This window comes from Xiphophorus maculatus, chromosome 13, assembly GCF_002775205.1.
Source record: "Xiphophorus maculatus strain JP 163 A chromosome 13, X_maculatus-5.0-male, whole genome shotgun sequence".
NCBI lineage: Eukaryota > Metazoa > Chordata > Actinopteri > Cyprinodontiformes > Poeciliidae > Xiphophorus > Xiphophorus maculatus.
The window spans coordinates 21,117,868-21,134,669 of NC_036455.1; the positions used below are offsets into that span (position 1 = coordinate 21,117,868).

The 16,802-nt window shown below is 38.3% G+C and overlaps 1 protein-coding gene across 1 annotated transcript in view; it reads left to right on the plus strand.

Annotated features, from left to right (window-relative positions):
- The window catches only part of kcnh8 (potassium voltage-gated channel subfamily H member 8), a 57,390-nt gene that overhangs the window by 24,001 nt on the left and 16,587 nt on the right, over nt 1-16,802 (plus strand). The window contains exons 6-10 of the mRNA XM_023344513.1: nt 38-195; nt 8,479-8,683; nt 10,405-10,614; nt 13,429-13,628; nt 16,322-16,571. Coding sequence (XP_023200281.1) covers nt 38-195; nt 8,479-8,683; nt 10,405-10,614; nt 13,429-13,628; nt 16,322-16,571 — 1,023 coding nt within the window. The remainder of the gene's footprint in view (nt 1-37; nt 196-8,478; nt 8,684-10,404; nt 10,615-13,428; nt 13,629-16,321; nt 16,572-16,802) is intronic.

The window sequence follows — 16,802 nt, forward strand, 5'->3', positions numbered from 1 at the left end:
TAACCAAACTCTTTACTTTTTTGTTTTTTAACACCAGACATTATTTTTAATTTTCGCACCACTTTCGTCAGCAAGTCCGGCCAGGTAATCTTTGACGCTCGACAGATATGCATCCATTACCTGACGACATGGTTCATCATCGACCTAGTGGCCGCACTGCCCTTTGACCTGCTCTATGCGGTCAAAGTCAGCGTGGTAAGTTCCCAGCTAGATGCTATTTCACCCCTTTTTTAGATTCTGGGTTACAGTCTTGGTTACAAACAGCGGCTTTAAATAAATCTTTTGGTGAAGAAAGCAGCTGAAACAGGGAGCAAAGAATGATTTTTTTTTAAAAAAGGAAAGTAAGTAAAAACAAATAACTTTCAAGGTTACTTTGAAATAAATAAAAAAAGTCACGATTATTGCGTTGCCCAGTAACAGCAGCCTTTAACTGTACCGTCTCTGAGAAGAGTTACACAATTTCAAGAATCATCAGCTGTGCTGTTTCCAGATCTGCCCCACAGTCTTTTTTTGATTTGGCATATTGATTCCACATCGCGCCGGCGAAACAGCCCCACATCATTAAAACGTTTTTCTACCCTTCCTCAGTCACACACACGGCCCCCTTAAGAGTAGCTGAGAGCAAGATGAAACACAGATCTGGAGCAATTAGGAAGAGTTTTGTGTCTTACCCCGGGGTGACAGATATTAGCCAATCGAAACATGGTACTACAGGGGGCTTTTGATTGGTTGTCTTTAGAAGTTTCTACTGTTTGGTCCCTAATTGAGAAGAAACAAAACAATGCTTTGACTCTGCCATTCACTTACTGTAGAGGGAATCAAAATGTCCAACAACAATTGGCATGTACTGGAAGGATGCACTTAGGCATCCACTCATTTATAAATAGCTAGCTTAATTATCATAATTATTATAATCAGAAGCATTATTAGTATTTATGGTGTTGACTCTATATACAGTTTGTTAGTCTGAGGGTGCCTGGGAAAAAAAAGTTTGGATGTGAAAGCTTGTTTGTCATTTTTGATCTGTAATTATGTAGTGCAGAAGCCTAATGCTAGTTTTTTTTATTATTATTATTCACCTCCAAAGTAGGCTTTGATGTGAATTCTGGATCATTATTCCTCTGACACACCTAAATATGTCCACGTCTCCTCCATCTGACTCAAACTATCACGGAATGGAAATTGCTTAGCTCTGGGAAACCACCTAGCCTCAATGAAAGACTTGACGTCAGCGTTTGTGTCAAAAGCAAAGCGGGTTTCACATTAAAATTGACACAATTGGTGCTCCAAATCAACACCTTTCAAGCTCAACCAAAATCTGCAGCTACCCACATGAGCAAGTGAAAGGCCTTCTAGAGAAAGGTTTTATGGTCACAATGAGAAGAAATACGATTTAAAAACATCAAAAAAAGACTTTTAGATTCAGCTTCATTTCAAATAATTAGACATTATATAACATGAACATAAACAAATGTTCTAACAAGACAATTGTCTCTAACATTTCAAAAGTTGTTTTGGATCGGAAAGCTAGGTAATATTAACTTTCTGGAAAGGGATTTACCCGACTGAACATTTTTGATCATGCTCAACAGTATGTGTTTAATCACACTTAATTCAATATTTAAGAAGGTACAATTGTCTTTTCACATAGGGTCAGTTTGGTTTGATTAGTTATTTTCCCTTTTAGAAATCTAATAATTTGAAATCATCTCCTTTTCTAATCGCATCTATTTGGCGGATATTGCAATATTGTTATGGTTTGAAACATTTAAGTTTGACAAAAAAATAAGTAAATCAAAAAGAGAAGAAAACTACGCTCTGAGTTTATTGCACCAAATCAAAAACAGCTTTTATACTTAAGAATTTAGTTATTTCATAATCTGAAATAACGATTTAAGTTTTGAGAACATTTGGTTCGGCAAATGTTAGGTAGCTGCGAACTTAACCGCAATGACTTAAAGCTGTGACATAAAAATCAGAAAATAATTTTATTGTAGAAACAAATTTCAGAAATGCCTCTCGTCTGCCACAAGGCTCATTTAAGATGGACTCAATCTTAAGAAACTTAGGAGCCTCGGCCGGCTGAGCTTTAAAGCCAACATCTGTGCTGATATAGGAGGTATCTGTGCAGATCGGACAGCCAACTTGCACATCTGTGGATAGGGAGCAGTAATTCTGAACGATACATGCAGTCACGGTCTCTACTTAAAGGGCCCAGGAGAGCACTTTGGAAAAGAAGCTAACAGATTTAGAAAACAATGACACTTTATCAAATATGCAAACAAAAAGTCTATACTGCAGGAAACCTAAAGCAGTTCAACTTTTGCTCCATGTGAACTGTGAGGAGAAGCAGACCAGACCAGATGCAAAGAGATGAGATGTTTGTGGGAATAAACAAAAAGAAAAAGATTTAAAAGTGAAATATGAAGTAAGGCAGTAATCCACAAGCTAAACTGTAAACAAAAATGCAACAAAGCTGAACATCAGCACATGTCCAGGATTTCTATCAATTTACACTCTGATTCCAAGAGAATTTGCTCATCTGCCTTCACACACATGGGGACTGGCATAACGTCCCTTTCTTAATTGTTTGGGATTATCTTGATATAGTCCAATCTCTCACAGCTAAACCACCTTTACCTCATCTGGGAAGGCTCTCCACAAGAATTATGTGGTTATGTGTATTTTATCACCATTCTTCCATGCGCGCATTTGTGAGGTCAGACACTGATGTTGGATGAGAACGTTGAGCTCATAGTCACCACTCCCAAAGGTACTGTGGTGAGGTTGGGACTTTAAGTTCCCCAGTCAAGTTTTTGTCACCACAAACTCACTCGACATGTCTTTAAGAACGTTGTAGAACTAAACGTGACATCCTGAAACTGTCTTGCATCTGCAGCAAGTTCTCTGCACTATATGTACCTCAGTATCCAATTGTTTTAATAATTTTAATGTATCATTTTATAATACAACTATTGACTGTGGAATATTTGGTAACATGAAAATACGTGCAATTCACATCGAGCTTCCTTTAAAGAATGGTTCTTTTTGTGCTGTGGGAATTGCAGTATTGCTTAATGATTCAATAATCACTACATTTTGCAAAAATTGGAAACTTTGCAGTGGTTTGCTGCTTTCAGAGTTGGCATGTAAGAATAATTTCAAATATTAAGATGCTTTATAAGTTCAGTTTATTTTTATTTAAAACATCTTGCTGGACAAAAAAAACTGAAAAAAAGTGGTGGTAAACAAGAAAAAAAAACATGTTGTTTTTACTATTTAAGGAAGCTGAGCTGATGGGGGCGGGGAGGCTGCTCCAGGCAAAGGTACCAGTTTTGTTCCAGAGTCTATTTATGGAAATATCACACACTCCCAGTGGAGCAGGTTTAGATTTGAGGCTACTGGGCCATAGATCCCTGTGTGGCCACTGGGGAGAGCAGGGATGTTGGGTGAAATTGCTGAAGGTTCTGCGTGGCATCCCCTCAAAGGATGGACCGGTCAGATTGTCTCCTGTTCGAAACCTGAAGCCATCTTTCACTCACAATGAGCCACAGGGGCCTCAAGATCCCTCTGTGATCTCATTTCTCTTTTCCTTTTTGCTGCCTGGTATATTTTGGAGTCTGTCATAAAGTTATTTTCCCCACTTTTTTTTGTTTTGTTTTACTGTAAAGCAATTAATAATTTATACATTTTACGTTTTCAACTGTCAGACTGAGACTTGTTCTGTCATGATTATCTTTTTTCCTTAACTGCAATGAAAGATTGTGGAAACAAATTTTACAGACATTCAGGAAATAAATATTTAACTGTAGGAGGCTAATTTGTGGTAACGAAAACACTTAAAAAGTCAGCTGAATTTCTTTAAATCATGACTTATTTATAGGCAATAAAAGTGATTTATTTTTTGTGACCTCTACCCATGGAAGTTGTTTAACAGAGTGATCCAAACATATTACGTGTTGCAGTTAGAGTACCTAGTGCTTTGCCCTTCTGACTCTGGAGAAAAATATTGGCCACGTCAAGGTTTATTGGCCAAATACAGCTCCAATTATTGAATAAATACTTAACAAACTTGACCCATAGTCAAAGTTTGTTATGGGTCAAGTTTGTGGTTGTGGCACACCTGCATAGCTAAAGGCATGGCTCCGAGAGAAGAAATAATGAGAGTTTCTATAAAGCTGGAGTCTCAAGGATGCAGGGACTGAAGAAAAAAACAGTCAGGAAGCTAAATCTCACACCTGATGAGCAGAAAAGAAAAAAAAAACATACTCTGAATGACGAGGGTGGCATTGAAGTGACGGAGGGCAGAAGTTGAAGGAGACGAGTCTTACATGGTCCATGTTCGGTACATTATCCCGCATGCTTATCATGCTACTGGAGGTGAGTAGGATGTGGCAGAGCCTGCTCACTCCATAGGTGGGATTCAGAGTGGTGATAGATGGCGGAGGAGAGATGGAGTTTCTCCCTACGGCTCAGTAGGAGGCTTCATTACCCTTGCGGTGTACTCATCCCTTATTTCTCTCTGCAAAAATGTGCAAAAGTACCACGGGGCATGCTGGAGACACGTGAAGAAGAAGGTCTGGTACAACTGCTCACATCAGCTCATATTTGAATCTGTGGTTAAGAGATTGAAAAGGTCTTTCTTTGCTCATAACCACTGTTCTGCTGCCACCACCAACACGTTCCACCTTGAGGTTCATTATGTTTAGAGTGATATGCCATGTTAGTCTCCCACCACCACAGACACACTGCAAAAGCCACATCATCTTCCCAAGTATTTTTGGTCTAGTTGCAAGTATTTGAGCACGTTTCAAATACAAAAACTAACTAACAAGTAACTTTTCAGCACAAAATAGGAGCTTGTTTTAAGTCAATACTTTCTTTATATTGATGGGAAAAGTACTAATTACTTAGAAAAGAGGTAAAATGGCCTTGATATTTTCTGTCTAAATGGTAAGAAAGTATCAAAGGACCAAAGTAGGTTGATTAAATAATTCCGACTGGTGAGAATATGAAGCGAAAAAAGAAACAAAACAAACACTCCTTCATACGAGTGCCTGATTGCTCTAATTAGTGTTTTTTATGAGGGTCCTCCATCAGAAAAAGTCTTCTTATAGATCATGCTGTGGGAACGTACAAGCATTTGTCAAGTTCTAATTAAAGATCCACGTAGCTGTTGAGACGTCGTTGATGTTCAGTCTGAGCTGCTGTTGTGTTTAGCTTATTTGTTTAAAGGTTGGCTTTCTGCTTTTTATGTTTAAAAAAGGACATGGCAGCAATCTGCTCCTCTGTTAGAATGTGTTTGTCAGATTTCTGGTTTATTTAGACAGAATCTCTATTCCTGAGAGAAATATCTTTTAACTGGAATTGGATATTTTGCTTTGAAAGAAACAACTCAATATATTATAACTTTGTCAAGAAATGGTAACATTTACATGCAAGTGTCTGGTCTCTGGGTTGGTTCAGTTTAACAAAGGAACTATAGAAATTAGTGGAGAACAAAGTTTTTTGTTGTTTGAATTAATTTATGGAATTTATGTTTGACCATTTTTAGCCAGTGGTGGAGAAAGTACTCAAAAAAGGTACTTAAGTAAAAGTACAAATACACAGACAAAAATGTACTCTAGTAAAAGTAAAGTACCACATTAACATTTCTCCTTGAGTAAAAGTTAAAAAAAATTACCGGATTTTAAAAATACTTAAGTATTAAAAGTAAAAGTACTTGCTGAATGCTTTACCTAATCACTAATACAATATCATTAAGTGTACCTATCATATTTAATTTTAATACATCAGAAATGGGCCATTTTAACGAACAATGCCATAGATAATGCACGTTTTTATTGTGTTTACTCTCTGTAAAATAGCTTAAACTTAGATATGTGATTCTATGCATCATAATTTTAGGGATGGAAACATCTTGTCTCTTGTCATAGCATGGCATAGCATGAACTTCACTTTTTTTGCCACTAATGGCATTTATTTTGGAAGAAATCCAACAGAAAGGTGATGGAAAGCAGGTATGTGCAACCAAGGAGCCACGAAGCAAGACCACCTAACCCGAGACCAAGTCAAGACCAAGTCCAGCACCCCGCGCTACATGACACAATAAAATTAAGTGTACTTATCAAAATTGCTTCTCAAATTGATCTGGAAGATCCACATTCCCATAAAACACCTAGATATTAAATACTTAGAGCTGAAATAAATTTAACCAGTATCATTATCAATTCAAACTCTTCTTCATTCTGCTTTGCTTCCATCTCTGTGCCACAATCCGCGGAGATCTCCTGCCATCCCTAAAAAAAGATAACGCCCTGGGTGGTTTTGTCCATGTCAGAAACCACAACTGTCTGCACCATTAAACATTATTATTAAGGCAATACATTAATGGTAAACAACGCTCAACTATGAACACTGTCCAAGGCGCAACAAGCTAGTAAAAGTCGAAAGTGTCCATTATTAAATCTACTTAAGTAAAGTACAGATACACAAAAATTGTACTTACGTACAGTAATCAATCAATCAATCAAATTGTATTTGTATAGCACATTTCAGCAGCAAGGCATTTCAAAGTGCTTTACATCATTACAAACACAGAATCACAATGCAATATAGAATCAATCATTAAGTCAAGTTACATCCATAAATTTGTAATTGATTACATTTCAAATACAATCCTAAACAGGTGGGTTTTTAGTCGAGATTTAAAAGAAGTCAGTGTTTCAGCTGTTTTACAGTTTTCTGGAAGTTTGTTCCAAATTTGTGGTGCATAGGTGCTGAAAGCTGCTTCTCCTCGTTTGGTTCTGGTTCTGGGGATGCAGAGCAGAACCAGAACCAGAAGACCTGAGAGGTCTGGAAGGTTGATACAACAACAGCAGATCTTTAATGTATTGTGGTGCTAAGCCGTTCAGTGATTTATAAACTAACAACAGTATTTTAAAGTCTATTCTTTGAGCTACAGGGAGCCAGTGGAGGGACTTTAAAACTGGTGTTATGTGCTCTATCTTCCTGGTTTTAGTCAGAACGCGAGCAGCAGCATTCTGGATCAGCTGCAGCTGTTTGATTGATTTGTTGGACAGACCTGTGAAGACGCTGTTGCAATAATCAATACGACTAAAGATGAAGTAATGAAGTAATGAAGGATTTGTACTTCGTTACTTCCCACCACTGTTTTTCGCTTTAGCACTATTATTTTATTTGATGCATTCAGATCAATTAATTCAATCTATGAGTAAAATCTTATAGAAAAGTTTGATCAAAAACAATGTTTTAATCTGGACAAGTCTGTCTTGAATAAGCAATCAAGGCTTAGTTTTGGAATTTTAAATATATAACTACGAGGTGTGGAAAAGTTTCATACTTCAAATCTCAGCCTGGTCGTTGGTGGCGACGCTTAAAGGGAATCCGAGAAGCTTATTAGTGAAGGTTGTAGTTGTGCAAAGTAGCGCCAGGCAGGCTGTGGCTAGCCAAGATTTCCGAGGAACTCCACGGAGTTTTGCAGACAGCACCTTGTTTCTGTGGGAGTGAATATGAATTACTCGAGAGCCTGGCAGATGGGCTGGAGTGAAGTGTGGCTGAGAAAAATTCACTTAGACCAGACTGGCAGCAGAAGCAACAGCCAGATACACAGCAGCTGGAGCCCACACAGACCAAACAAAGATAGCAGGGATCCAAACAGCTCCAGTGACTGCAGCAGAGTTCAGAGCCAGGTAGGCTGCAAAGCCTGGAGAGGGAAAACAATCAGGACGCTCAACCCCCATTTCACTGGCAGTCAGTTCGGGTCTTTTAATGTCAGAGGAGCGTTTCTTGATGCATAATTTCATTTTACAATAATATTTTTGCACTCTCTTGTTTGGATGTAAACATTCAAACAGTAACGCCATCACCAAGTTACCCACAGTTGCTGTCATGCAAATTGAAGAACTTCATTTAGACAATCGGATCTTGGGCAAAAGACATAGAAGACAAATAGAAACACCATTCGATCCTTTAAGTAGATGTCACTCTTATTTTATTGAGATTGATAAAGTAAAACATTTATGTCTGTCACTGCAATCACTTCCTTCTATCTGCTGCGTTTGTGGGTGTAAATCTGCAATCTAACAAAAAGAATTGGTTCAGATTGCTCCCATCTGCTGGATTTTTGCATATGTATGTATTTGGTACAATGTGGTATTTGCAAAAAGAAAATCTAAACTGTATAAAAGAAACTAAAAATTCACTTCTTTGTGAATTCTCTCCTAAGTATTTATTTTTTTGCTGAGAATACTTCTCCCATGTGAAAATTAGTTTTTTGTGTATTTTCTCTCTCTGTGGTAAAAAAAAAAGAATTATTTCATGAATATCTTATAATATTTAGGTTATCACAAACGGGATTAAAGGTTGTCACTGAGCAATACTGTAACATTTTTGACTGACTTGTATGAAAACTGTTCTCTTACGTGCGTATTCAGATAAATACCTTTTTCCCCACAGGTGTCCGTGGTGCATCTGTTAAAAACCGTCCGTCTGCTTCGTTTGCTGAGGCTCCTGCAGAAAATGGACCGCTACTCGCAGCACAGCACGGTGGTCCTGACCCTGCTCATGTCTATGTTCGCCCTCCTGGCCCACTGGATGGCCTGCATCTGGTACATCATCGGCAAGATGGAGATGGAGGCCAACGCCTACAACTGGGATATCGGTAAACACCGGAAAATCTTGACGGGATATGATGAAGCCCATGGGCTCCCAAATGAAACTTTTTTTTCGTTGTGAGTTTTAAACTCCAACATTTCAGTGCTGCAGGGATCCTATTAGGAATTGAAGTATAATCAGCAGCAGACTGTTGCTCCTTTGCTGCCACGGCCATGACACTTATTAAAAATATCATTACCGTGCTTTTTTTTTTTTTTTTTTTTTTTTAGAATTGGAGTCTGGATATTCATTGCAAAATATGGCAAATTAAGACATTTCACAAAGAAGAAAACTTTGCATTTTTAGCGCGTTGTCTCGTGGGACATATTATTGCCAAAAGTGCCTTTAATTGCTTTAACAGTTTGTCATAAAACAACTACAAACCTCAGCGTGTCTTATTGGGATTTTATGAGGTAGAAAAACACAAAGTAGTGCATAATTGTTCATTGGGAACAAAATGATCAAGAAAGATTCAAACATTTGTACAAAAAATGTGGTGCGCTTTTGCATTTAGTGCTTCTCAGCTCGACACATCTGAATAAAAGGCGACTGATTGTAGTTGGGCTTTTCCACAATCAACATAAAAGGATTCAAGTTACCAACTAGCTAAAACTACATTAAACTGCGCAGTAAAATACATATGAGTTCTCAAAAGGTGCTGAAACGACGTACACAGACATAAAAAAGCAAGCAAACGAAACAAAAAACAAATCAACAATTAAATACAATACCTGGCATGTCAAGAATGTTTGTCTTTCACACAAGGTTTGTCGGAGAACATTAGAGAACAAACAGAATAACGAAGACAAAGAAACACAGCAAACAGGTCGGGAATCGAGTTGTACACAAGGTTAAAGTAAGAATAGCTTCTTGAATAGTGAAGAACAAAATATCAATTATGCAAACCGGTTTAAGACGCTGTGCTGAGGATTGTAGACAAAGTTTTTAAAAGGAAAATGTTCAATAAATCAGGAACATATTAGACAACTTATTTGGGATCCATACTTCAACATGTTTATGCTGTATAGGGAAAGTGTTTCTGGGCAAAGTGTCCCTGTAACGGTTCACCAAACTGTGCTTTTGAATAAAAAATGTGTGAGAGTGTGAAACCTTTGAGAATAACAACTGAGTTAAGTGTGATTTTTCTCAACTCTTTTCATAATTAATGACAGACCTTCGTGGCTTAGCCCTCAGCCTCCAGGTCAGTCATGTAATGAGCCCCACCGAGCTGATCTCCGGTCAGTATTGATGCGCCGCAATGCTCGTAATTATCTCATTCTCTATACCAATTACTGCCGTTCAGTGTCATAAAGTAACAAGTCCATGCATGAGGCGGGATTAATGCATTGTGTCCTAATTATTTACTTCCGACCCCGAAGTTGGTGCTGAAGTGAAGCAGGAACGTGGTGTTTCCTCCCAATTACCATTCATCAGTGTCAGCGACAGAGTCTCGTGGGATCGGCTGCGTGGATCCATTTTGCACTGACTGCTCTCCAACCATCTGCTTTGTTTCTGGAATTTGCTCAGTTTGTTCCGAATACTGCATAAATGGGAGACGGACGTGGCTGACAAACTTCACAAGCGATGCTTTTGGATTCGCCTGCGTCCACCTTTAGCTCTGCTGCAAAACGCCTCTTGAGAATTTGTGTAAAACCGAACCTTTTGTTATAAAACATAAGCGTTTGTCTTGTTTTAGTGATCAGTCGACTGTCTTCATCTTCTCACCAGGGTGGCTCCATGAGCTCGGGAAGCGTTTGGAGTCTCCATATGCCGGCATGGCAGACGTTAACACGACTGGCAGCGGTCCCTCTATCCGTAGCGTCTACATCGCTTCCCTCTACTTCACCCTCAGCAGCCTGACCAGCGTGGGCTTCGGCAACGTGTCTGCAAACACTGATGCTGAGAAGATCTTTTCTGTTTGCATCATGCTCATCGGAGGTACACAAAAGCGGCAGCTATCAGCTCACGTGCGTGTTGCTTTCTGAAGTATCTGAAATGGCCGAGACATTTTCTCATTTTACCTCATTGAAGTCTGAAATTTTGAACATATGTTGGGGCAGTTTTATGTGACAGACAAATACCAAGTAGTGTCTTATTAGAGCAGTTTACAGTATTTGTGGATTTTACTTTTTTTTTTCACACAAGTCTGAAAAGTATGGCATCCATATGTGTTAAGCTTCCTTTATTTTCACATCTGTAAGTACAACCAACTGTCTTTAAACTACCTCTACCTAGTTAATACATTTGGTCCATCTGAGTGTAACATAATCTGAGTGTAACATAATCTGAGTGTAACATAATCTGAGTGTAATATAATATGTTATGTGAAAGCCTCCGAGGTTTTTTTCGAGAACATTAGAGAAAACTCGTAATGAAGACCAAGGAACACAGCAGACAGCTCAGGGATAAAGTTGAGGAGAAGTTTAAAACTGTTTTAAGTTATAAAACATTCTGAAACTTTTGGGTGCCATTTATGTCTGAAAAACTAAATTAAATGCCACAGCTTTTGAAAACTTCCCTTCATGGAAGAGTGCCTAGAAGAAAGCCATTGTTGGAAGAAAGTCATTGAAGTTTCATAAAAAAAAAATTATGTTAATTAAAAAGACCCAACAATCTAGGGAAGCTAGGCAGAGTCAGTGGGAAAATGAATGGAGCTACATTGACTATAGAAAGTTTTCCCTTCCTTGAATGTTTTACCATTTTTATTGCTTTCACAAGTTCATTATGATCAACAAAATTTGTTGTTTTTTTTGGCAAAACATATAAACAAGCCCTGTTTGATGTTAAAGTGACAATTGATTTCTATAAGATAATGGCAATTAAACAGTATGTAACATAAAGTACATTATGGCATAAATACTCGCACCCAACCTGTCAGTGTTTAGATGCACCCAGGGCTGCAATCACAAACTGAAAACAAACAGGTTTATTTGTAAAAAAAAAAAAAAAAAAAAAGATATTCTGTCAAAATAGCCAAATTTTATTGATTGTGATTAATTGATAAAAGCAATAAAAGCTTAAAGCATCCAAAGCGGTGAGTGCTTTTCATAGGGAGAACCTCTGACTGGGGTGGAGGTTTAGCTTCCAGCAGGAAAACGAACATAAACATCCAACCAAAGCTGCCATGAGTGGTTTGGGTCTGTTGACTGTAACAAAACGTGAAAAAGTCCTAAGGGTGTAAATACTTTTGTATGGGTCTGTGCGCGAAGACGCATGTCTTTTGAAAATGACTCCTTCAAAATTCATTTTAAAATGAGACTTCATTGTGAAGAGTAATGGGTAAAACCAAGTTAATAAGACTAATTCATCTTGTCTTAGTTAAAATTTCAGAAGCATGTAATTGGATTTCCTTTTCCTTTTTTTTCCGGTTTTCTGCTCCATTATACGGCTTTCTTATGCAGAACTTTGCAGAGGGGACAGAACTAGTTTAAACCAGACAGAATAAGCTTGGTGTTTTTTTTGGCAGTCATTTTTGCAAGGTTTTCCCGGTGGATACTCTCTCCTCTCTGTTTCAGCTAAATGCTAAATGTCCCCGGCTGCCGGAGGGCAGTAGCAGGAGAAGCCACACACACACACACACCCCTGTACCCCTACACACACACACACGCAACATATCCCCATGTTTGTTCACATACATCCCATTCCCAGCAGGGAGACATGGAGTGAAAACTAATCCGAAGCACCTGCTCATATTTATTGTGGAGCATAACCTCAATGAACTTAGATGAGTTATGCAAATGAATTACTATGGTGTTTGAATTATGTTTTAGGATGCAGTTTAGAATATTAAAAAGAACCATCCTGAGGAATAGCATTTTATATCTTAAAGTTTAAATGGACGCTACATAAAGTTAATTGAGTGATGGCTGAAAATGTTTGACAGGGACTTTTATTTTTTCTGATGCAAACCGAGACAATAAAAGCACCTTTTTCCGTAGCTTTTATAGAATTTAAATAGTGTCTTATTGAGGTTACCACTTCGATATATCAGTGTAGCTTCACTTTGTAAGAAAACTGACCTAGCTAGACCGATGACTCCCTAATGTCCGGCCTTTGGTGACACAGCTGTGCTGCAGCTCGAAACTCGATGAGATCAGGAGAACGGATCACCTGTGGGTGTAGAAAGGGCAGCGTTAGTCCGTGCAATCAAATAAGCTCCGTGCTGCGCCGACATCGAGCTTCCAGCACGCGAGATATAAATGTAAATTTAATATTTGGTTTTCCCTCTCATTTGATTTCACTGTATAAAAATCAAGTTAAACACGTGAAACATGTAGGGTTACAAGCAGCCGATTTATGTTCTGTTGCTGCTGCTGCGCATCTAAAGTGCAGTGAACGGATTTTTTCGTTTGTTCCCGTTCACTTAAATCTTTTAGATGGTCAAGTGATGCTTACAAAAGAGAAGTGTAACCCGGATAAATTTCAAAACGCTGTTTTGAAATGTTCACTTCATTTATTCGAGGACTTCAGAACTTCTCTGACTACATGAAGTAGGCTGTCATAAAGCAACACATAGCATCCCAATTTAAAGAAGTCCTGGAACCAGTAGCAAACAGTGTAATTGACGTATGTCTGGAAATGCAAGAAAAATATTTTTTATGTGTTTAAAATAGAATTTGGATTTTTTTGTTTTGTTTTGTTTTCCTGTTCGAATGTCACTTCCCTGATGTTCCAATCGTTGTTGTTCTCCATCATGTGCTTCCTGTCTAACTTTCCATCATCCTCTTTTTTTCTCCCTCCTTTTACCCGCAGCACTGATGCATGCCTTGGTCTTTGGCAATGTGACAGCCATTATCCAGAGGATGTACTCCCGCTGGTCTCAGTACCACACCAGGACCAAAGACCTGAAGGATTTCATTCGCGTCCATCATCTGCCACAGAGCCTCAAGCAGCGAATGCTCGAGTACTTCCAGACAACCTGGTCGGTCAATAACGGAATCGACTGCAATGAGGTATAGGACTGGAACCGTTTCTTTTATTTGTGTGGTTTAGCATGAGTAAACATTTTATAGTGCAAAATCAAAGCAACGTTGTGGAAAACTGTTGGGTTTTTTTTACAGCTTCTCGTAGTTTTCTTGCATACTAAGGAAGGATTTGAGCATTCCACCTTGTTAACTTGAAACTTCTCTTTACAGAGACCAAAAATAGTTGAACAATTTTCTCAAGACCCAGAAATTTTCTGAATATTCTGCAGTAGCTGAGTCATTCGCCTGATCTGTACATGGTCTATATGAGTCACCCATGAGTTAAAATACGGTCAGGAGACCTCCACAAAAACTCAAGTCAGCTGCAAAGTGATCCCAAACTTTTAGGGGTTCATTGTGAGGACAAAGTTTGGAGAAAGTATAAAACATTTATGTTCTTTTGCCGTCTGTATTCAGTAATCTGATACTTAAGTAGAGAAATCCTGAAGGTCAGTTAAAATTCTATTTTTGCGCAGTTTCAGAGTGACTCAACTTCCATTTCTCATAACCTTAAAAGTTATCACAGAGGAAAAGGGAACGTTTTTCTGAGGCAGAAACCTTTTCTTTAGAAACTTTGATTATAAGATTATTGTACCTTAAAATTAACCCCAAAGAATTAACAAAAAAAAAAAAATCTGGTGATGTTCAAAGTCGGATCAATTGTGCTTTTCTCTTGTGTTTACATGTTTCTGAGTTATAGAAATACTTTTTTTAACTTCCAAAAGAACCTATTTTTAAAAATAAAAATGTACATTTAATTTTAGATCAACTTTTTTTCCATGAATTATGAAGATAAATAGCAGAAAGAGATAAAATCTTAAATTTAATTGAGATAGACATGATATTTTATCAAGATTTTGAATTACAGCCTTTTTCCATGTTGATAATCTGAGTATCGTTGATGGAAGTATGATTAACCTACATGAGCAAAGGTGAATGAAATGGGTCTGATTTTGTAATACTGCTTTCTGCCACAAGAGGCACTAACGTGAACTTTTAGACTGAGCTGATTCAGACATTACTGATTTAAGTTGTGAATAAAAACCCAGGAGCTTCTTTCTCAAAGAAAGTCAAAAAGTCAAACACTTAAATACAAGAGAGAAGTCTTTTGTCCCCATCCTGTCTGTTGGTAAGTTTTAATAGCAAAGTTCGACTTTTTCATTATCTATTTTTACATAGATAGCTGAATATCTGTTGAATTCTAATTAGTTTTTTTTTTTATCAATGTCAAAGTCTTTCTTACGTTCCACAGTTCTTCTTTTTTTCAATTTCTGAAAGAAGCAAACACAGCATTTAAATTTTGTTCAGCCTTAAAGGCAAATGGGAGGCAATTTTTTTCTAATATTTTGTATTTGTAGAAGTCCTTTCTGGCTTCTATGTAGCTCTAGCTGACTGCTGGCGTACCAAAAGTCATCTGCAGAAGGCTGAATTTAGTAACATCTGCATCATGTTCTAAATAAATGTTCTGAAAAAGTGTTTCTCCCTCACTTTCAGAGCTGAATTGATTTTTTTTTTTCTATTTATTTCTTCTAAAAACAAAAATAATAATTTGTATACCCTGAAGGAAGGGTAGAAAAACTGTCTGAAGGTTATTTTTATGGTAATGGGAAAAATAAACGTTTGCGCTGACTTGGAGAAGGAATTCTAAGAAGAAAAAATGTTAAACTGACTATTTGGGGCTCTCTGCTTACGTTTTTGGCCATCAAAGTTAGAATCAATCAACTGTAGTGAGGCATTTTTTTGTAAACTTATGCATTTAAAGTGAAAACCTTCACTGTTCAAAAATCTCCAGGCTTATTTCTAGATATACAGGCTGCATAGCAAACTAGTATCAATATTTTATTAGTTAATTCACACGGTTCTCACACAGATGCCGCATTAAAGCTAATCCAAAAGCTGATAATGTGATCGATACTTCTACAGAGCAAGGAGCATGTTGCAGCATTCTTGATTTTTTTTTTTTTTTTTTCCAGCTGCTTTCCTCTTATTGCCACATTTTACACAGTAATAATAACTAACTAACTTGAGTCATCCTGGTTGACGTGTGACAAGTTCAACTCACAACCCGGCTCTGGTTTGTGTTACATTTTCCTTGAACAAACTTGAGTGTTTTTGTTTCGTGTTTTTTTATCTTTCTTGTCGAGCAAAAGACAAGCATGAAGATTAGCGAGTTGTGGCATTTCACCACACAAGCAGTAAATAACACATTCTCCCGACAGGCCCAGGGAAACCTGTCAGTCGTCTGATAGTAACTCGCCTCTCCAGGCTGCGCGGGCCTGCGAGACAGCTGTCAGAATCCCGAGCAGAGGGTTAGACGGAGGGACGCTGATGAATCCCAGACAGATGAATTATAGATGGGCCTGTTGATTAAAGTAAGCCCGGCTCTGATGACTCACCGACGGAATCCACGACAGATTTCCGTCCTTGGCCGAGACAGTCGCTCGTTTGTCGACGTGACGCAATCTTGTGGCTGCTCTTAGACAACTGCACTTTGAAGTTTAGGAGCTGCTTGAATTGTGTTCAGAGGTTAGGAATCCAGAAAAAAATAAATAAATATCGGAGGCTAAAAATCCAATTACCGAGTTGCAGAATGGTGTTTTCACAACTGTCACGCTTTCTTTCCTCCTCTCTCTCGTTTCCCCACCTACTCTGCCTTCCCGCGTCCCCCATCGTCCCCACAGCTGCTAAAGGACTTTCCGGATGAGCTGCGATCCGACATCACCATGCATCTCAACAAAGAGATCCTGGAACTGTCATTGTTTGCCTCGGCCAGCCGCGGCTGCCTGCGCTCGCTGTCGCTGCACATTAAGACCTCCTTTTGCACCCCGGGGGAGTACCTCCTCCGACAGGGCGACGCTCTCCAGGCCGTCTTCTTCGTCTGCTCGGGGTCTATGGAAGTGCTGAAAGATGGAATGGTGTTGGCCATCCTGGGTAGGTTAAAGTGGAACTGCTAATGGGAAGAAAAAGCAAAAAGCTCTTGGTGTAATTGAAGAAGATTATAACACTTGAGTTTATAATAAACTCTGAATCCTGTAGATAAGCTCAGTGTTTAGACACAAAATTCAACTAAGTGAATGGCGGTTAATATGCAAGTTCTGATAGAAAACATAGGAAAAAACACATTAACTCCATATCATTGTTTTTAATGAATATTTTCTGCAG